The 21,078-nt window shown below is 44.1% G+C and overlaps 2 protein-coding genes across 3 annotated transcripts in view; one reads left to right on the forward strand and one right to left on the reverse strand.

Moving 5' to 3' along the window:
- Positions 1-5,413, forward strand: part of OSMR (oncostatin M receptor) — a 49,918-nt gene extending 44,505 nt beyond the window's left edge. The window contains exons 14-19 of the mRNA XM_040977479.1: positions 752-853; positions 2,549-2,722; positions 3,172-3,339; positions 3,474-3,555; positions 4,312-4,381; positions 4,658-5,413. Coding sequence (XP_040833413.1) covers positions 752-853; positions 2,549-2,722; positions 3,172-3,339; positions 3,474-3,555; positions 4,312-4,381; positions 4,658-5,227 — 1,166 coding nt within the window. The 3' untranslated portion in view covers positions 5,228-5,413. The remainder of the gene's footprint in view (positions 1-751; positions 854-2,548; positions 2,723-3,171; positions 3,340-3,473; positions 3,556-4,311; positions 4,382-4,657) is intronic.
- Positions 5,414-9,588: 4,175 nt separating this feature from the next.
- The window catches only part of RICTOR (RPTOR independent companion of MTOR complex 2), a 102,110-nt gene continuing 90,620 nt past the window's right edge, over positions 9,589-21,078 (reverse strand). For both annotated transcript variants that reach the window (XM_040977480.1, XM_040977481.1), the window contains 4 exons: positions 16,233-16,388; positions 15,508-15,631; positions 14,127-14,265; positions 9,589-14,001 (listed from right to left, as the gene is read on the reverse strand). In XM_040977480.1, the coding sequence (XP_040833414.1) occupies positions 13,927-14,001; positions 14,127-14,265; positions 15,508-15,631; positions 16,233-16,388 (494 nt within the window). In that variant the 3' untranslated portion in view covers positions 9,589-13,926. The remainder of the gene's footprint in view (positions 14,002-14,126; positions 14,266-15,507; positions 15,632-16,232; positions 16,389-21,078) is intronic.

A 21,078-nucleotide genomic window follows, 5' to 3' on the forward strand; every position in this document is an offset into this window, starting at 1 on the left:
TTTTTCATGAGGTTGACTCATTTGCATGAGTGGTGTACAGTGAATGGCAGAGGGGCATTTTAACTGTCTAGGGGGCTTCTGTGTTACAGAAGTAAACAAAGAGAAGTGTGAGACTTCGGGGATATTTTCAAGTTTGAATTGATGCCAAGCAATCACCTAGTTTGACAGAATGTATGGGACTTGAACACTCAGTTCTTACACTGGGCTTGCCATTTGAAGATGGCCAGCTCAGCCAAATGGAAGAAGCCCAGGTTTATGGCTTGAGTAAAGGGATGAATGGCGCCATCTACTGGCCATTGGAAGTGGGTAGAAACTGTCCTGGTTCCCATGGCTGGGGATGCTGGGTTTAGTGGGGGGTTTGGAGGCACCCTGCAGAGAAGCAGGCTTGAGGGGAAGCTAGGTAGTGAATGGAAGCATTTGATAGCTTTGACTTCAAGGAAGAGGGAGGTGTGGAGCCAGAGGATGTGAAAGGTTTTAGGCGTCTGGTCCAACTCTGTACTCAGTCTCCTGCCTGAGAATGCTGTGAAAGGGAGTTGAGATGGACTTTACTGGGGTGAGACCACTGGGCCAGGTAGGCCTGCAACCTGGAGGGACCCGAAAGCGCAACAGGGAGACAAGGTGGAGATGAGCTGAAGAAACCCCAGGGAAATGACGGAGGGAACACAAATTCATCTTCCAGAAACCCCCTGCCTTTCAGGAGAGAATGTCACCGTTTTACTGAGACCCCGCTGACCAGTTTTTCTCTCTCCAGATGCTTTTAGACCAGGAGTCCGGTACAACTTCAGAGTGTATGGATTGTCTGCGAAAAGAACTAATCTGCTAGCAAAAAAAACAGGATACTCCCAGGAACTGGGTAAGCGCGCGCACCTGCTGTCCCCCTGGGCGAAGGCCCAGAACAGGGCAGACACACCAAGCTTTGGGAAACAAAAGATCCCCAACATATTACCTAATTGTCCGTGTCCCATTTATTCTGGCAACTGTTTTTAAATGACTTGACTTTTTTAAAAAAGTCAAACAAATATAAAGTCCTCTAGGATCATTTCTCAAATATCATATAAAAGAACAGGATGACATCATCAAACAGTTAATACCCAAAGGTGATGTGTTATGTGTAAACCCAGGAACTCCCTTCTCTAGACATAAAACAGAACTGGGATTTTCGTCTGCTGTCTGCACAGTTTTTACTAGTGAGATGGTCAACCACAGCGTTTTGTGATGGCCACGGGTGTCCCTGTGCACGCATGTCACCTCTCTTGCTGGATGTCACCTCTAAGTGATGCGATGCAATCGGAGGCAGGCAGGGACGGTGGATGGTGTGTGCACAGGTAGGTGTGAGGATGACAAACACTCCTCAGTGAGCCTTGCTACAGCCTGAGAGCTGGAGTTCAGATTCCACACAACCCTCACCCTCTCACGTGAATAGTTCTCCCGAGTCAGTTTGCAATTCACGCACAGAATTAAGGGGTATGTACTGGACCTGGTGGGCGCACCTGCCTAGGTGGGCGCTGCGGTCTGAGTCCTGGCTCTAGTCGAGGGTGCGGCTTCCTGCTGCTGTGCCCTCTGCGACACAGCGGGTAGTCAGGTCCCGGCCACCCACAATGGAGGCTGAGTTTTCAGCCCCCACTACTTTGGGCATTTGGAAATGAGCCGCTGGTTGGGAGCTGTGTCTGTCTGGCTCTCAACACGAACATATTTAACTGGAATGAGATTTAAATGACCTTTAGTCTCCTATGTGACCTTTAGAGAGACCTTTATTTTTTCCAAAGAAACAAATGCCTAGAGAAATGGAATGATCAGAGTGCGAAGGAGTCCCCATCACACGGTTCACCCCAAATGCCTGTGGCTGCAGCGGCTGGGAACGCAGACCGGGGCTCCCACGTGTGAGGCAGGACTCCAGCCTCTCGGGCCATCACCGCTGTTTTCCAGGGTGTGCTAATGCCGGAAGCTGGGACAGAGACAGGCCTAGACTGAACCTAAGCGCTCAGCTATGGGACAGTGTATTTGACCCCTAGATTGAAAACTCACTCTGGGGCCCAGCGCGATAGCATAGTGGCTAAAGTCCTCGCCTTGAACGCGCTGGGATCCCATATGGGCGTCACTTCTAATCCTGCTGGCCCTGCTTCCCACCCAGCTCTCTGCTTGTGGCCTGGGAAAGTAGTTGAGGACGGCCCAAAGCCTTGGGACCCTGCACCCATGTGGGAGACCTGGAAGAGGCTCCCACCGTCGTGGCTGCTTGGGGAATGAATCATTGCAGGGAAGATCTGTCTCTCCCCTTCTCTGTATATCTGCCTTTCCAATAAAAATAAATATTTAAAAAAACCTCATTCATCTTGTCATCTGAAAGGCAAAGCTTGAATAAAGTTGCTCCACCCCTTTCCAGACCCACCGGCTGTGCCAGAGCCCAAGTCCCCAGGGACACAGATCAGACATCTTAGCCTGTCTCACCGGAAGCTCCGACGACCCCTGGAGCTGCTTTGGTTCTACTGAGCTTGCCTGGATGCTGCTGTCTGGAGATGATGATTTTTCTTATCCCACATTCCTCTCCTAGCTCCTTCACAGAATCCTCACTTGGACATAAAAAACCTGACGTCCCATTCCTTCACTCTGACCTGGAACAACTATTCCACGGAATCCCAAGCAGGTTTTATACTCGGCTACTACGTTTATCTCAAGTTCAAGGCGAAGCAGTGCCACCCAGGATCTGAAAAGCAAGTTCTTTCAGGTTAGTAAATGAGATCTTCTTCAAAGAATAAATGAGCAACAATTATTTGAAGTACTTAAAGTCATTTGGTGTCTCCAGAACTCAGGGCAAATCACTTCTCGGCCTTTTGGCCAAGCCCTGATGTCTAACTCAAAGGGAACCCGCTGCTCGGGGATGTTGTTGCCCCCTCTGCTTGCTTGCTTCCCTTTGTTTAATGGTATTACAGTCTGTGGCAAGGCTCGTCCACCCCTACTAGCTTGTCGTGCCAGCGGGGCACCTCTGCATCACCAGCCTCCGTTACCGAGCGGGGTTTTGGTTTTTTGCTGAACTGTGCCATTTCCTGAAAATTGTACCAGTGTCCCCACGATGGAATTTTTGCTTTATTAAAAGATACTGATACTCTCAATTGATGAAATCATCTCAAGATTTCTGCCACACAAGTTTATCCTTGACATTTTTTTAAACTATAGATGAGTTAGTGTGTTGCAAATACAAAATTGACAACCCGGAACAGAAGACATTCCTTGTGGAAAACCTCCAGCCGCAGTCGTCCTATGAGTATCGCGTGGCCCCATACACACGTGTCGGAGAAGGCCCCGACGAGCCCTTCAAGAGAGTTGAAACTCCAGATGAACACTGTGAGTCTGTCCCAGCTGGGATGGGCAGTTGGCAGTGACCCGGTAGGAAGGGGGCTAACTACCTCAGATTTTTGAAAGCATTGAGGAGAAGTAAATGAACCAATCACACAGATGCTTTCCTCTTCCTCCTGCAGCTTACCTGCTCATCCGCATCCTTCCACCCATCATCCTGTGCCTCTTGCTCATCCTGCTCCCGTGCTACTGGAAAAGCCAATGGTAAGTGAGGAAGGTTTAGCCAACCACGGGAACAGAGAAAAATCGAGAAAGCCGTTTCGAGTTCTGAAAAGGAAAAGGCTTAGTGAAAACATCAGGTTGCAACACAAGGAAAATAATAATCATTGAAACTAAAGGTGGCAAGAGGTTAAGCAGTGGCTAGTGTTTGTATCTTCTTACAGGCTTGCTACTGCTCTACAATGCTTTACATGGAATAATTCATTCACTCTTTAAAAAAAGATGATTTATTTATTGGAAAGTCAGGTATACAGAGAGGAGGAGAGACAGAGAGGAAGATCTTCCGTTCCAGGATTCACTCCCCAAGCGGCCACAATAGTTGGAGCTAGCTGGAGCTGAGCCGATCTGAAGCCAAGAGCCTCTTCCAGGTCTCCCACGCGGGTGCAGGGTCCCAAGGCTTTGGGCCGTCCTCGACTGCTTTCCCAGGCCACAAGCAGGGAGCTGGATGGGAAGTAGAGCTGCCGGGATTAGAACCGGTGCCCATATGGGATCCCGGGGCGTTCAAGGCGAGGACTTTAGCTGCTAGGCCACGCGCCGGGCTCAATTCATTCACTCAACTACTGTACTAGAACACTGTAGTCAACAGCACTGACCTGATCAGGACATAAAAGCGTGTGAGACTTAATGGGCTTGCTGAGTGTGGGACAGAGCAAGGATTAGAACCCAGGGGTCAGACTCCACCCTAGTCCTCCTTCTGATCTATCCCACTGCAGTGTGACAATGTCTCATTTCCCCCCCCAGGCTGGAGAAGTGTTATCCTGACATTCCAGACCCTTATAAGAGCAGCATTCTGACAATAAAAAAATCCAAGGTAAATGAATGTTGGGCAATTCCTACCAAGGCCTAATCTAGGGCTGGGACTGCTGTTTCCTAGGCCTCCTCAGGAAAATAGAAATGAAAAGCCAGTTTTACTTCCACAGATGCATCACAGCAGTCTGCATTTCTTCTCAGGGAAAATTCACAATTACCTGAAGCACTAAGTGTATTTCACGTACTTAACCCACTTACATACACCTGTATATACATACGTGCACATTTAATGTTTCAATGACACATCCCATTTATACTGACATTGTTTCTTTCCCAGAATCCTCAGTCAACAATAATGAACGTCAAGGACTGCACTCCGGATGCAATTGAGGTGATAAACAAACCCGAAGGGGCCCAGGCCCGGTTCTCGGGCACCAGGAGGTCACCCGCAGGAACGGAAGCGACCGAGCACACCTACCTCTGCATCCTTCCAGCAGGAAAGCGTTCCTCTGACCCCCAAACCTGCATCTGCTTTGAGAACCTTACCTATAATCAAGAAGCTTCGGCAGCAGGTGCTTGTGGCCACGTCCCTGGAATCCCTCCAGATGCACCAAGTCAGCTGGGACTACTGGACTCCTCTGATGATTTAACGAAGGCACTAGAGAAAAACTACATGAATTCTCTGGAAGAGAATGCGGCTGCAGAAACTTTGAACTATGTGGCCCAGGTGGCTTCACCCCTGCCTGGCGACAGGGAGAGCCTCCCAACAAATCCTCCAGTGGCAGCCTTCTGCTCAGAGTATAAAATGCAGATGGCAATGCCCTCCTGCCTGGCGTCCCCTCCCCTCAGCGAGGGCAGCAGTCTCTCCTCCGTCACCCTCTTAGATGCAGGTGAACACCACCATTAACAAACACACTTCCTGTCTTCTTGCTGCTGCTGCTGCAGATCCCACAGAGCCATCGCAGCCAGCCAGCACACCTGCACCTGTCCTGATGGAGGCCCACTCCAGTCTAACTTGCTTGGAGGCCACAGCCATGCAATGTGGCATTCTTTCCTGGAGAGGGCAGCATTACGGGCAGGTGCTTACCCTCCTGTTGTTCGTGATGGCCTGTCCGCCACGTTGGCTAGGCACCGGCCACTCCAGACATCCACTCGATACTGCCCTCCGTGTGTTGTCTTCAGTGAGATAAAACACGTTTCCTATCTTAAGGGTAAAACAAAGTTTTTAATAAAGCACAGAAGTTGTTAGCATGAACCTTTAGGGATCACAGCAGTTTGGACAGTTTGCAGTACACTGGCCCAGCAGAAGCAACGCCTGGGGGAGCACAGACCTGCCTGGTTAGGAACTGGCCCTTGACGAGTAAGATCTCTTGTTCCTCCGGCCTGCCTTACCCGTGCAAGAATGGGACGGACAAGGAACTCCTGACTCACTACTGCTCAGCAGACAACAGTCTTCTATCAGAATTTGATGACCACTGCAGAGTAGAAAGAGGAAAATATATTGTCATTCACATTTTCTAGCTCCTCCTCCCGCTGCCCAGAACTTACAAATGACCTGTTTTCACTTCGCATCCTTTGGTGTCTGCAATGTTGTCCAGGTCAACACAGCACTCACCATCTCATTTATCATTGTTGAATGTAATTTACAGATGACTGAAAAATTTCAGTGACCGGGAAACTGTGTTGGCTTCCAGGACAACTTTACCTTCTTGAAACAAATATGCCAATCACCTGGGATATATGCTAATCCCTTTCTCTTTCCTATGCCCATCAACCCCTAAACGTCTGTCCTGTATCAAAAGGATTAGAGCAGTGTTCCTTTTGCTTTCCTGTCATGTTCAGGCCACTTACCAAATACGCTGCACTGTGCCAGTTAACAATAAACAAATACGCTAAGTCAACATCGCCGTGTGGTTATTCATCTAAACGTACCTGCACAACCCAGGGCAGTTGGCAAACAATAGAAGCTTTCTAACTACAGTGTTGCAGAAAGCAAAACCTGAACCTACCATGAGTCAAACGCTCCAGTGAATGCACGGGAATGGCAGCGGCAGCTCCTGCCATCGCCAGGGCTTTCCGTCTCTCCAGCACCCACTGCAGCATGGTTTATTAGATGTTATCCATATATTACATAGGTAGGCTTATGATGATTCTGAGAGTTATATACTTATTTCTCCCTAAACAAAATAGCCACACAGCATTTGCACTGCACTAAGTTATAATCGAAAGATGATTTAATGTATTTGGGAGGATGGGTGCAGCTGATATGCAAAACATTACATCATTTCCCATAAGGAGCTTCAGCCATCTGTGGATTTTGACATCCAGGTAATATTGTGACCAGCTCCCCATGGACCCTGAGAGACAGTAACTCTTGTTCAAGCTTTTCGATGTTTTCCTTACATATAACCCTGCCATTTGAGGAGAAATGGGTTCTGTGCTGAGAAGGACCTTGTCAGTCTAGCAGCTGCGAGCAAGCGGTCTGTACTCTCATTTATTCTACTTATGCTCCTTTATCACAGTGTTTCATTTCAGACTCACACAGCAACATTAATGTCATTGATTACTGATTTCTAAGTGTCCGGTGTATAAAACAATCCACAAACTTTGAAATTGTTATTGCAACAAGCCATAATTAAAAATTACATACCATTACACTTGATCTTAGTGAAATGAAACCAACCATTAATAAATTACTCTATGGACTGAAAGTAATTTCTGCGTTTCAATGCAAACCTAATAATCAGAAATTCCGATCTTCTGCTGAGTAAGTTGCATTTTCCATCAGTTGCCATACATCAGGAATACACTGAGCTTTGAGTCACCAGGCTGAATCACACAGAGGTTTGCAGCCTAGCATTTCCTGTTAGTGTATCTAATCTCATACTGTGCTACAGTTTGGACTGTAACATTCCTCTATCGTGTTCATAACCAAGTTAAGTTGGTACCTAACATTTTGGTTTTAACCATATGGGAGCATTTCAAGAAGTGTATAGTAAATGGCATTTAAAGTTCATATTGGGTAAAAATTTGGGGAGCCATGCGATTTTTTTACACTATGTATTGTCCCATAACTTTTTGAAGACCCCATGGTACGCCATCTAAACATTGCCTTAAGAAACTCTGAAATTTTTATTTTGTACCAGAAGTATCTGAATTTCAATCTTAAAATGCATTATGCATTACAAATAGACAACAGTTTACCGTACCCTTCCATGAGCATCTGTACCCACAGCTGTTGCAGGCACCCCACCACTCTGCCCTTACCTTGAGGCAAGCCACGATCTCGTCGGAATATCTGAGTTTTTCTGAGGGACTGGTTGTCATTTTAAAACAGCCACAGGATCAGTGAAGAATCACATAGAAAACTAAATCAGTAACAGGCTACTGGGGTGGTTGGGACTGACCGGACTTACCTCTCAAGCTTGCACCAGCCTGCAGAGCTCCAAGTGACCTGCTTGGTTCCTTGCGGGTTCTGACTGGGAGCAGGGACTTGTCACACAACAGCGACAGATCAGCGGAAGATAACCCACGCCAGTTACCATCAGCTTAATCATCGACTAAAAGGTGTATTAAGAAAATTGAATTGCTTCACTTTCTAATATTTCGTAAGAGCTCTGTTGGAAGCTTAGCTAGCTTTCATCTTTCAAAACTCACAAAATCTGTAAAACAGTACATAACATAGAATTTGAAAGTTCCAACAGCAGATATAAAGCCTTCAGAATGGGTACTTAAAATGCGGCCCAGGGCAGGCATCTGGGACAAGGATTAAAATGTTGCATGTGGCACTTTCATCCCACACTGCGGCGCCTGGATTGAGCCCGGGCTCCAGCTCCACTCCGGCGTCCTGCTGACAGACACGCTGGGAAGTGGCAGAGTACGTGGGAGGCTGCTGTCTAGGAGAGAGTGGGTGAAGCTCCTGGCTCTGGCCTGGCCCAGCTCTGGTGTGTCGCCCTTTGGGGTGCGAACCGGCAGATGGAAGACCCCTACCTCTTCCCCTCTGCCTTTCGCATGAATTTTCTCGAATGATGCAGTTTCAGTCCTTTAAGAAAAACAGTGCATTGACTTTTTTTTTTAAATCAATATAGAAGTACACACACCTTGACCTTTTAATTTAGGGTTACGTTTTGATGGGGCTGGGTCCCCGAGGCCAGGAATCGACCTTGCAGCAGGGGCCTGGCGGCGTCCTCTGCCGCTCCCAGGAGTGGGTCAGACAGAGCCAGGACTCCTCCCAGGCCTAACCCATTGTGTACATGGCCGAACCCCTCAGACTTTCTGGATGTGAAAGTTTAAAAAAATGAAACCAGCTTTTTAAAGTTGAGCTAATTTACCACTTTCTTCAGAGACCAGCAGCACAATATCATCATCTCTGCTTTACCTTGTATGAGAACCAATTACATTGTTTAATGACATATGGTAAAGGGGAATGAGGATAATGACAGCAAACTGTGCTTAAAGGAAAAAAAGTCTGAACAAATCTATTTCTAACCATATTTTTCCAACTATAATATACTCCAGGTTTGAAAACATGGAATTTATTTATTTCTTCAGAACTGGCAATTTCCCGTGTTTTCTTTCCTCTTCCCACTAGGTGGCAGCAGCTATCCTCACTCATCAGATCAGTTTATGCCTGGGACAAGTCAATACTGTTGCATCATCACTGTGACTTACCACCTTCAAATTCACAGCTGCTCTAAATACAGATTCACACCTCACTCTATTTATAACAATGAGTTTAGCTTAAAAATGAAATGTAAAAGGTGTTACATTAAAACCTTAGGACTGGCATGGTAGCCTAACAGCTAAAGTCCTCACCCTGAACTCGCCCGGATCCCATATGGGCGCCGGTTCTAATCCCGGCAGCTCCACTTCCCATCCAGCTCCCTGCTTGTGGCCTGGGAAAGCAGTCGAGGACGGCCCAAAGCTTTGGGACCCTGCACCCACGTGAGAGACCTGAACAAGTTCCTGATTCCTGGCCTCCAATAGGTGCAGCTCCAGCTATTGTGGCCACTTGGGAAATGAACCATGGGACAGAAGAACTTCCTCTCAGTCTCTCCTCCCCTCTGCATATTTGACTTTGCAACAAACAAACAAACAAACAAACAAACAAACACCCCGAAGGCTAAGAAAGTGTGAGGAGTTGGAGCAGCCGCCCTGCACAGTACCAGGCAGCTCACAGTCACCTTCCCGGGGAGCCCCACGGGTCACTTCAGCGTGGCATGCTTCAATCAAGGGTCCAGCTAGGTTTTCAAATAAAACACAAGTTAAGAATTTTCCGTACATTTTATTAACAACGTATCCCTTTGATAAGATTATGCTTTAGGAGGCCTTTAATGCCCTTGACATAAACTGTACACATTATACAAATACAACGAAAACCACCACAACAACAACAACAAAAAAAAATCAAAGTGAGCTAAACCATGTGGGGACAAGTCTTATTTAAATTATACACAACTCAATGAAATATTCTTACAGAAAATATAGAAATACTTTGTCTTTCTATGTTACAGTTATACAATATAAATCAGATTTCAATATCTGTTCAGTGACCTACAAATATCAGAACCTCCAAATATGTAGCAGCGTATTACTAAATAAAAAAGAACAAAATCCTGTGGTTAGAGAACACTCAGTCTGAGATCTTGTTCTGCTCCATAATCCCTCACCACTTTTTCAAAGCAATTTACACCAGGTGTTTTACAGTGCAGCCCTGGGTTTGACAGGCCGATAACGGAACACTTCTCAGCTCTTACCTGTGAACGCCTGCTCTCTCTCTACCCCCCACAACTTTGCAGTTTGTGCTAAATCAACCTAGTTATATGGCAAAACTGTTAGGTCGGCTTTTTTTTTTTTTGGCATAAATTACGTTTCTCAAATTAAATATTTTATAAAGAAAGTCAAACAAAATGTGCAACTTGTGCATGCTGTGGCATAGCTGGCCACCTCCATCACAAAATCCTCCAATGGGGGAGGGTGTCTACATTCTGTGAATCAGTATAAACCTACTAGGAACGAAGGTTTCCCCGGGAACCTGGAACTAAAGGAAAAGGAAGAACGTTTCGAGAAAAATTCTCACAGATTTCAATGTTCTCTGATAAAGTACGGCTATTAAATTTCACCAGTAGGCTTCATAACAAAATTCTCACTACAGTGACTCTTGAAAATTAAGATGGTAACAATATATTCTGTGAATATCAAGAAAATGGGAATCTTTCTTTACTTACATTTTGGAAAATGACACGTTTATTCCAAATATTCCTTCTCATAAAAATTCCTCAGTTATCCTGTCTTCTTTCCCCTTCTTTCCTTAACAGATTGTGAATCTGCGGCCAACTGGAAGCACAGGACTAAAGGGGAGAACAGCTCACTTCCAAAAAACACCTCCCAAAGTAGTTAACAGGATTCACCTCACACAAAATTAGCACCTCACTCCTATCATGCAAAAATAGTTGCAGTTATAATTTGAATAACAGACAATTTGGTTTTTATTGCTTAATGATCTGTGCTTTACCATGGGGATAAAAGGCATCCTCTGAATGGAATGAAATAAAATTTTATATAAATAGCAGTAGATAAATGTAAATAAATTGCATTGACATCTTGTTATTGAACACTTCGTGACATGCCCTGTAAGACTCAGCTTTAATGATCTCAAGCTCCAGAAAGAGCTGGAAACTACTAAAGCTGCTGCTTTGAAGGGATCTGCAAGCATCCCTGTGTTATCAGATCTGCGCGCTTCCTACGAGCCTCCTTAATGTCAACGTTTTACAGAAAGTTCTTATTAGAAAACTTACTTTAGGGAGGACAGCTTCCCCCACTCACTCAAATTTACCTAAGAATAAATAGGAAATAAAGCACAATAAATTGTAGACCATATTTAATTACAAATATTAAATTTCTAATTCCATTATTTATATTTACTTCATTTGTGAAGCTGAAATCTGAAAAACAAAATTGAATTAGAAATGACAATTTACAATTAGAAATTCACAGTTTACGGCAAGTGCAACTGCCCAGACTCCTTCAAATTATTAGCAATGTGACAAATTTAAATGGACTAAGATTAATTCTAAAATAGTGAAAACCTATTGATATTATTTTGGTATTCTATAATCTGGCAATATCTATTATTTATAGATTTTCTCAATGATTTCTGTTACCACTGACACCATTCCTAATCATTTTCACTACAATTTAGTATTTTTAAACATCTAAGTTAATCACTTGGCACTGTATATATTTTTCATCATAAAAGTCTACTTTTATACGAACAAGTACTCAAAGGAAACGTATCGGACCTGTCTGTGAAACCATGGATAAACCAAACAGCACTACGAGTGTGGACATCTTTTTCTTACCATCCTAGTAGCGACAAGCTCTGATTATTTCCCCAAGGTAAGTGCTGTACAGGCAGACATGAAAACATGAAGACATAACACATCTTACAAAATAACAGTCCCAAAACTGTTCAGCCTAATGGTAATTAAGCCTTAATTGCAGGATGGATGACCAAGGGGGAAGGGAGGGTACAGAAATGGGCACGGTTGTGCGCGACAACAAAAATCACTGTTAATTTTTAAGGGGTTAAACCCCAGATTTCTTTTTATACTCTATGTTAACTGAGGTAGTGTTTAAAATGAATGTCTAAAATATTAATCTTATTTCTGAATAAGATTACTACATTGCTTCCTTTGGAGTTTGCAACCACTATTTGGTCTAGTATTTCTGACATTTGGTTCTCCGGAAAAGGCAGTTTGATTATCCCAGACCAAAGACCGACAGGACAGGCAGCGTTCTTAGAAGTGCTGCTCACACTCAAACACTTGGGTTCAGTGATAAAGTTAAAAAATTATTTTATCTTCACTGGATTTTATGAGAGAAAATCTGAGAAGCTGCTTGTTAAGCTAAGCAGCAGCCTACAGCCCTTATCTGCGTTGTTTATAATGTAAGTTGCTACAGTGCACAGAACAACAATTGGCCAAAGTGCGGGTCAGAGGTGTGAGGGAGCGAGATGAAATGCATCCTCCCGCGTGGAACTTTCAGTGCCAGCAAATCAAGAAGAAAAAGTATCTCCGATTTTTTTTTTTCCTTTGAAGTTCACAGGGTTCTTTACAGAAATCTCAAAGAGCAAGCCTATTACAAAAAAAGTCCATATGTCATGGGAAAATAGTAAGCAATGCCTGTGTCTGAGCGGATGTGTACTTGTAAAAATGGCATAAACAAATGAATTTTAAAAGGGCCCTAATCAGTCCAGCTGGATCTTTTTCTGCTTATACTTACATATAGATTAGATAGATAGAGAGATAGGTCTCAAAAAGATATTCCTTTCATTTACAAGCATTCTAAAGATGGCCATGCTGTCTTATATACAAATTTGCATATATGTTTAATTCCTGTAATGACTTCCAAATATCTTTATACATATACAAATTAAACAAAATCTTGCTGTTATCAACTTGACAAATGTGATAAAGGCAACTACTGAACTCCAACTCACCTACCACTGCTTCTAGCGTGTGCAAAACAAGAACACGGACAGAAACGTTCAATTACTGCTGCTGTAGAATTTGGTACTTAAGGCTTTTCACTACAATTTTTAATCTTACTGATATTTCACTAATGATTTCTTAAAAGGAAATATGGCTCTTGTTTTCCCACGGAATGTGTACACTGTAAGATAACGTCTCTCTTCCTCAGGAGACCCAAAGTGTTATTTAATGCTTTCTTTAGCTTTAGGTCTGAATGAAACGGCCGCTAGTTCAAGTTCTCGTTTACAATTACAACTTGGGAAGCTGATGGAAACACAAGTCCAGTGAAAACACATGCTTGCTATAAACGGGGAAGATTTTCAATCCAATTACAACATTATGTTCTGATTTCAGTCAGAAACTGTAGTGAAAAACCTCAGTTGGTTCAAATACCCTATAACAACCCACCGCAAACAAACTGAAAAGACAGAAACCAAGTCAAGAATAATTATGCAAGTGTAATAACAAAAAAAAATTAATAATAACTTAAACGTCCCAGGTTGTTGAGGTTCTTCTTTAACTTTGAGGTTGCAAACCTCTGAAGTAGTGTTAGAAACCTTACAGGAGAACGGGGAGGGCCGAAGTTCCCCTGCGTAACCGGCAGTTCCAGCACCCCCCACTGTAGTAAGAGGATGCGGCCTTCAAGACACTGACTGCCGGGTGGCCGACCGAGTCAACAAACTACACATCCTGACAGTCACTCTAAGAAGCAGACTCTGAAACAACTGTGTGAAGGGTGCTTCCGCGTCTCCTATCACTGTTCCACTGCTTTAGTTTTCAGATGGAAAGATAGCAAATCCATGAAGGTGTTCAGTGCTCGGCTCTTGCATACAATGGTAAGTGGAACTCTTCCCACTGGTCAAGGCCTGCAGCCTTCCCAGGGCCCGCAGGGGCCAGAGGGAAGCTGTTTGGTTAGGGATGTCAGCAGTTTCAACTGTTCGTGTACCAGTAACTGCTGGAACAGTGTACAGAAGATGCTCCCGTCAGCTGCCCAGTCAGCATGTCATGAGGCGTATAGGAAATCCACAAGTATGAATCTATACAGTCTGTTTCTATATACATCATAAATATGAGGTCAGGATTCAGCAGATGTATCAACTACAGGTTGCTTTGGTGGGATTGCCAACACAGCCTCTGCTTCTTCATGCATCTGGCAAAGACACGGGCGACAGTGAAAGACTTCATGAAAACGGCAGACACTGCAGACACAACCTCTTTTTTAATTTGAACAAATATTCTCAAAAGTCAAGCTGTAGAAGTATAAATTCTGCTTACCTGTAAAAACTGTACATCTTGAAATAATTCTTGTATGAACCTCCGACATGGAAGTCTAAATGTGCAGTGTGACAGCAAATGGGAAACCTCAGAGTAAAGGCATATGTCATCAAAGGTTTGAGGATATTTCTCCTTAATTCTAAAATGGAAGACAAGACTACGGTGTAACTAAAAACTTTGAACATGATTTGCCTATTCCTCCAAAGCATCACTGTCAAGGCAGTTTTCCCCTGAAATACTGATTAGATAGCATATCTGAGGTGATACCTTAAGAATAAAAAAACTAAACTTCCCTTTACAGTACATTTAAATCACAGGTCCTAAAGCTTGTTCTCTAAGGTGATCAAGACTTGATAATTCCATAAAGTAAAAATTATTCTTTATCACTGTCAGGAGAAAAATATATCAGCTTAGCATGACTTACATATAGTTAAAAGTAAGTTTTAAGATAGAAATGTATTTTAAGGTAACAGTTATTAATATCATTGGTTGGGCTGGTTTTTATCTTCCAGCATTTCAAATACTGACATGCAGAAAAGAAACACCTGAGTCAGCAGAGAGAGTGGAGGGTCAGAGGGTGAAGGAAGGCAGGGGCCTGTCATGGTGGAGCAGGGGTGCTGGAGGGAGGGCATGGGCTGTGTGTGTGCAGGGCAGGGGTGCTGGGGGGTGTGGGCTGAGTCATGTGTGGGGCAGCGGTGCCAGGGAGGGCGTGGGCCTAGTTGTGTGCGGGGCAGGGGCGCCAGGAAGGACGTGGACCGAGTCGTGTGCGAGCTGCACACGTGAGGGCCTGCCTCCTACTGCCATGCTGCAGTCATAGTTCCTGCCGCGTTTCTGAGAAGCCCTAAGGGGGGCTGGGAGGTGCATCTCCTTTGAGAAGAACTATTGTAAATGGTACAAATAAAGATGCTGCATATTCAGCATTATAATTCCAGAGAGGTTTAGAGAAACAATGAATAACCTGGAACTTGTAAGAGAACATGGGGTGGATATTCAAGAAAGTGCCATTGGTTTCATGTAAGCCCACTATCCTCAAACTATCAAGGATTTCCAGAAGCGCGTGTGCGTGTGTGTGTGTGTGTGTGTGTATTAGACCTTCAATCATTACTTTATTAAAAATCAAGAAATTTTCCAAATATTAGCTCACTTTTTAAGAAGCCACTGTGTGTTACCAGATAATATATTTTACATGTCTGCTTTCGCATTCAGTCTGATGCCACAAATCAGTTCAGTTCAAGTTCAGATATAAAGAAAATCTAGCTTCATACAGATACGCAAAGCAATACAGAACTATTAACAGAAGCTACTGAGATGTTTTAAGTATTTTTCAGCCTAAAAAAAAATCAAAACAAGCAAGTAATATTCAGATACTTTGTTTACTCACGTTAGAAGTCCAGTCTCATGGCATTTAGTTGAAACTGAGCTACTCAAATTAACAACTAATCTTAAAACTTCCTTGCGAAGGAGTATACGGCACATTGGTGTATCATCTGGGATTGTTTTAACACCTAAAAAGAACATTACAACGTGACATTAAATATTTTATCTATATCACAATATTTACATATGTATATATACATTTTAAAACTTCACCTAAAGATCCAAAACACACCTACTGCACATGATCCTGTTAATTATTTTAGGAAACAAAACTTTTTAATAACAGCAAGCAGTTAATATGTATTAATGGTCGATACAGGTGCTAAACTGTTCAACTGAAACTGATTTGTCATAGGTCTGATGCAATTTTAAAATATAGTATGGGAGCCACTACCATGGCATAGCAAGTTAATACTCTGCCTACAGCAGTGGCATCCCAAAACTGGGCCCTTGTTGAAGTCCTGGTTGCTCCATTTTCCTATCCAACTTCCAGCTAAAGACCAGGGGAAGCTGCAGAGGACGGCCCAGTCCTTGGGTCCCTTAAACCATGTGGGAGACATGGAAGAGGCTCCAGGCTCTTTGCTTCAGCCCAACCCAGCTGTTGCAGTCATTTGGGGAGTGAATCAGGAAATGGGAGATCCTGTTTGTTTTTGAAACACACACAGTGTATATGAAACAAAGGAAGTAGCGTAGTCTCATTGCTATTCCTTGAACGGGATCTGGACTCACCCAGGAGCAGGTCTGTGCTTCTGGTGCTGCCTGCTGAGCCCTCCTGCGACACGCCATCACTGCAGCCAGAGATGCCTGAGAACTTAGAAGGAGCCGCTTCTAAGGGGTTGTGGATAGGCTGCTCACACCAGTCAGAATACGGGATATCTTGAAGGTCTAAGGAAAGAAATAAGTGCTTCCATTACAGCATCAAAATTCCTTTTGTGGCCCTGTCTACTCTAAAACAGAATAATTCCTGCTGGGTTTTCAACAATTACTCCTGATGAAGATTTTCAAAGTACGTTTAGAACACACAGAAAAACAATGCTAAAGTTGGGAAATTTGTTTAATTCAGAAGATATTTATAAATGAGACTTTATTTTCCCAAGCAACAAAGATACAGGAATAGGCGGTGGTTCTAAATATCCAGTACAGATGTACATAGCAATGCAAGCGAGGGCACTCGGGGTTGCTTTCAGCAGCCCTACCCCTCCCAGCCGTGTCCCTCTCTCCGTATGTCAACACCACCAGAAGTCATTTTAGACACTCTTCCACTTTAAGTCTCCAGGATCAGACTACACATTGCTCTAGGACTCGCTTCTTCCTCCAGCTAATAGTTACTGAGAGCAGAACCCACACCGCGACCTGACGCTCCGGCTGTCCCTCAGGGCCAACTCTCCTAGACACTCGCTGTGCTGCTCTGGAGTACTGACGCCAGTGTCCAGTGTGCTTAATGCCGCTTACTGCTTCGTCCTGGCACATACACTACGTTTCGAATGAATGAAATCAACAAGTCTTGGCTTATCTTTCTAGGAAATAACACTGGGCAATCTATAAAAATCAAATCATCTCAGTGCTTTAAGGAGGTCAAAATAGTTCATGGTGGGATAGAGAGAAAAAAAAAAACCACGTATTTTTTGAAGTTCAGAAATTCAGACAAATGTTAGCACAACTCACCCTATCTTGGTTTTTGCTGTGGTATAGCAAGTTAAGCCACTACCTGCATTGCAGACATCTCACATGGGTGCCAGTCACCTTACACCTTGGCTCCCTACCAGTGTACCTGGCTCCTGTACTCGTGTGGGAGGGCTGGAAGAGGCCCCAGGCTCCTGGCTTTGGCCTGGCCCAGCCCTGGCTGTTTGGGGAGTGAACCGCAGATGGAAGTTTTTCTCTTTGCCTCTGCCTCTCCCTCTATGTATCTCTGGCTTTTAAATAAAATAAGTAATTGTTTCTTGAAAAAAGTTAAGAGAAAGAAATACATAAAACTAGAATATAACAGGAGCTATCATCAATTGAAAACATTTTTTAAAACATCACTTCCTCATCTCACCTCCAAGCACTTCCTAAGATTCCTATTTACATAACGCTAAACAGAAGCCCACTTAATTGGAAAAGTAGATGAATAAAAAACACAGTATTGTTTTAAACTCTGGTGTGTTTAAGAAAATTACATTTCTTCCAAGCACTTAGAAATGCTACTTAAATTACATTTTGATATAGTATAAATTGATCTTTAAAATAAAACTACTGGAAAAGGTATTTGAAAATAAAAGATGTACAGCAGCCTCATCTATGCCTGAACCTGCAGCTAGCATTATATAATACACACACATGGGATTTCTTAAACATATATACCCGGAATAAAGTTTAATTTATAAAGTAGCCACAGGTAAGTTTTATAGCAATAAAAATGCAACTGTCATCACCTGCTATAATAAAATTAGCACTATCATTACTCTTTTGCTTTTTAGTGGTGTTATGAGGTTAAATAAACACTGCAGAACCATGACAGTCACTGCTGAGACAGCTGACTAAGACGTAGGTAGCAAATACAGCTATGGGAAGGGATGATTCAGGTTCCTGCAGGATACAGTGACATTTCACCTAACTACTCAGAAGAGCGCACATTTTAAAACTTACCGCTTGCCTAGTCCTAAAATTGTCCATTTAATATTTGCCAACTGCAGTTAATTTCATATAACAATGAAATCATGGATAAGACACGACATTGTACTCTAAAATGATTAGTCCACATGACTCTATTCAGGAATGCTGAGAAACCAGCCACAAACGAATGAACCATCACGAGGATCATGGGATAATACTTCTACACAGGTGAGAGGTTTACACTGACTTTTTCAGTAGAGTCATTTCTTAAACATGTTACAAACTTTTATTTTAGGAACTCCCCTGGCCAGTGACAACTTAAATTTTTTTTACTTGTTGAAATCACAACTTATTTCTATAAAGATGTATCCAGGGCCCAGCGGTGTGGCCTAGTGGCTAAAGTCCTCGCCTTGAACGCGCCGGGATCCTATATGGGCGCCGGTTCTAATCCCGGCAGCTCCACTTCCCATCCAGCTCCCTGCTTGTGGCCTGGGAAAGCAGTCGAGGACGGCCCAAAGCTTTGGGACCCTGCACCCGCGTGGGAGACCTGGAAGAAGTTCCTGGTTCCCGGCTTCGGATCAGCGCAGCACTGGCCGTTGCGGAGTGAACTTGGGGTGAATCATTGGGCGGAAGATCTTCGTCTCTGTCTCTCCTCCTCTCTGTATATCTGACTTTGTAATACAAATAAATCTTTAAAAACAAGATTTATCCAATTTATTTATTTATTTTTGATTGGAAAGCCAGATTTACAGAGAGGAGAGACAGAGAAAAATAATTCCCATCCACTGGCTCACTCCCCATGTAGCCGCAATGGCCAGAGCTGAGCTGATCCACAGCCAGGAGCTTCTTCCAAATTTCCCATGTGGGTGCAGAGTCCCAAGGCCTTGGGCCGTCTTCTACTGCTTCCTAGGCCACAAGCAGGGAGCTGGATGGGAAGTGCAGCAGCCAGGAAATGAACCTGTGCCCATATGGGATCCTGGCACTTGCAAGGTGAGGATTTAGTCACTGAGCCATTGTGCTGGGCCTCAAATATTTGTTTTCATGTAAAAAAATCATTTCTGGGCCCGGTGCGGTAGCCTAGCACCTGAAGTCCTCACCTTGAACGCGCCGGGATCCCATAGAGGCGCCGGTTCTAATCCCAGTGGCCCCACTTCCTATCCAGCTCCCTGCCTGTGGCCTGGGAAAGCAGTCAAGGATGGCCCAAAGCCTTGGGACCCTGCACCCATGTGAGAGACCCAGAGGAGGCTCCTGGCTCCGGATCAGCGCAGCACTAGCCGTTGTGGTCATTTAGGGAGTGAAACATCAGATGGAAGATCTTCCTCTGTCTCTCCTCCTCTCTGTATATCTGCCTTTTCAATAAAATAAATCTTAAAAAAAAAAATCATTCCTGTAAGTAAGCAATGCTCAGCAGTCATGTTTCTCATCTGGATATATAAAAAGCATCTTCATAAACTGGCAGGATAGGGGTAGGCTCGGTGGGTAAGAGCTTGGGGTATGAACCCTATTTCAGAGTGTCAGGGCATCCTGGCTTTGCTCCTAATCCCCGCTTCCCACTGATGCACATCCCAGAGGAAAGCGGACCAAGCTTTCCAAGGACAGCATTTTGCCTCTCACACTGGAACAAAACGACACATGAACAGTTGTAAAAGTTATCAGGACACATAACAAAATGCATCATTAGATACTTTCGTTTTGTTTTCTTGAGCTTTAACTTCAACTATCACCAGCAACATATTATAAAATTTTACAGAAACAGGAATTAGCTGTGGGTTTAAGTAAGCAGCACCTAAAATGCGAGCAAACCATACGTGCTGCAGTTTGCTTTCTGGTTGCTCTACTTCCAATCCAGCTCCCTGCGTCGGCGCCTGGACAGAAGGACACACATGGGAGACCCAGCTGAAGCTCCTGGATTCAGCCTGGCTCCGCTCGGGCTACTGCAGCCATCTGGGGAGTGAACCAGTGGATCGAAGATCTTTCTGTGTCTCTCCCCCTGACTGTACTTCTTTCAAATAAATATATCTTTAAACAGAAACTACTTTTTAGTTGTCACAGATACTAAGGATGTCTTTTTTAGAAAACACAAAACACTACAGCTACACTACATGAATAACCAGGAGTCTTGCTCATGTCCTGTTCTGCAATTTAAAAACGCGTCTGCTTCTTTATTTTCACCTTACTGATACTGCGGGGGAGAGCTCTACCCACTGATTGGCTCTCCCAGTGCTGAGAGCAGCCAGGAGCCCAGAACTGAACCACGGTCTCCAAATGGGTGGCAGGCACCTAGGAGGCCTTCCCCTGACGCCTCAAAAGGCACAAGTTAGCAGAAGCCGGGTCAGACACAGAGGAGCTGGAGCTTAACTTAGGCACTGACGAGAGATGTGGGCACCCTCTAACTTCTGACCACTGCAAATGCCCCCGTCTCCACATTCTGAACAAACTCCCCAGCTGATACTGCTGGCGCCCTGGCCATACTCGGGGTCAGCCTCCGCCTGTCCTCCTGGCCTCAGCGGCGACTCCTGTCACAGGTACTCTTTCAGTCTCTCTCATCAGCAAGCCTATGCTCAGCCATTTCTTCCAGTCTTAGTTTTTATTCATTCTCTACAGCACAACTCATTAGAAACTTTCTGAAACCTCTTCAACTTGTCTACCTGTCCTGACCCAGCTCAGTGTATTTTATTCAAAAATTTAATGGCACTTGTTACAAATACACTTTGGAGTCTGCATAATGGATTAACCAACTGATCAATACATTTCTTTCTGGCTTTGGACTAAAGCTTAGTGCAGGATCAATCCTTCCAATGTTTTCTTATCCTCCTCACAACTGCTTTCCTTGTATAGACACATGGCTTATGCGAGTGTATAACAATTGTCCTGCTGAGTTCATGACCGTCTGTGAAGGTTCAATAAGCTTCCTTGCCCTCCACTCTCCCATCGTAAGGCAGCACAGGTAAGCTGTTAACAGCTCCAAAAGCTAACAGTT

Source organism: Ochotona curzoniae, unplaced genomic scaffold (genome assembly GCF_017591425.1).
Source record: "Ochotona curzoniae isolate NIBS_2020 unplaced genomic scaffold, NIBS_Ocur_1.0 contig_2754, whole genome shotgun sequence".
NCBI lineage: Eukaryota > Metazoa > Chordata > Mammalia > Lagomorpha > Ochotonidae > Ochotona > Ochotona curzoniae.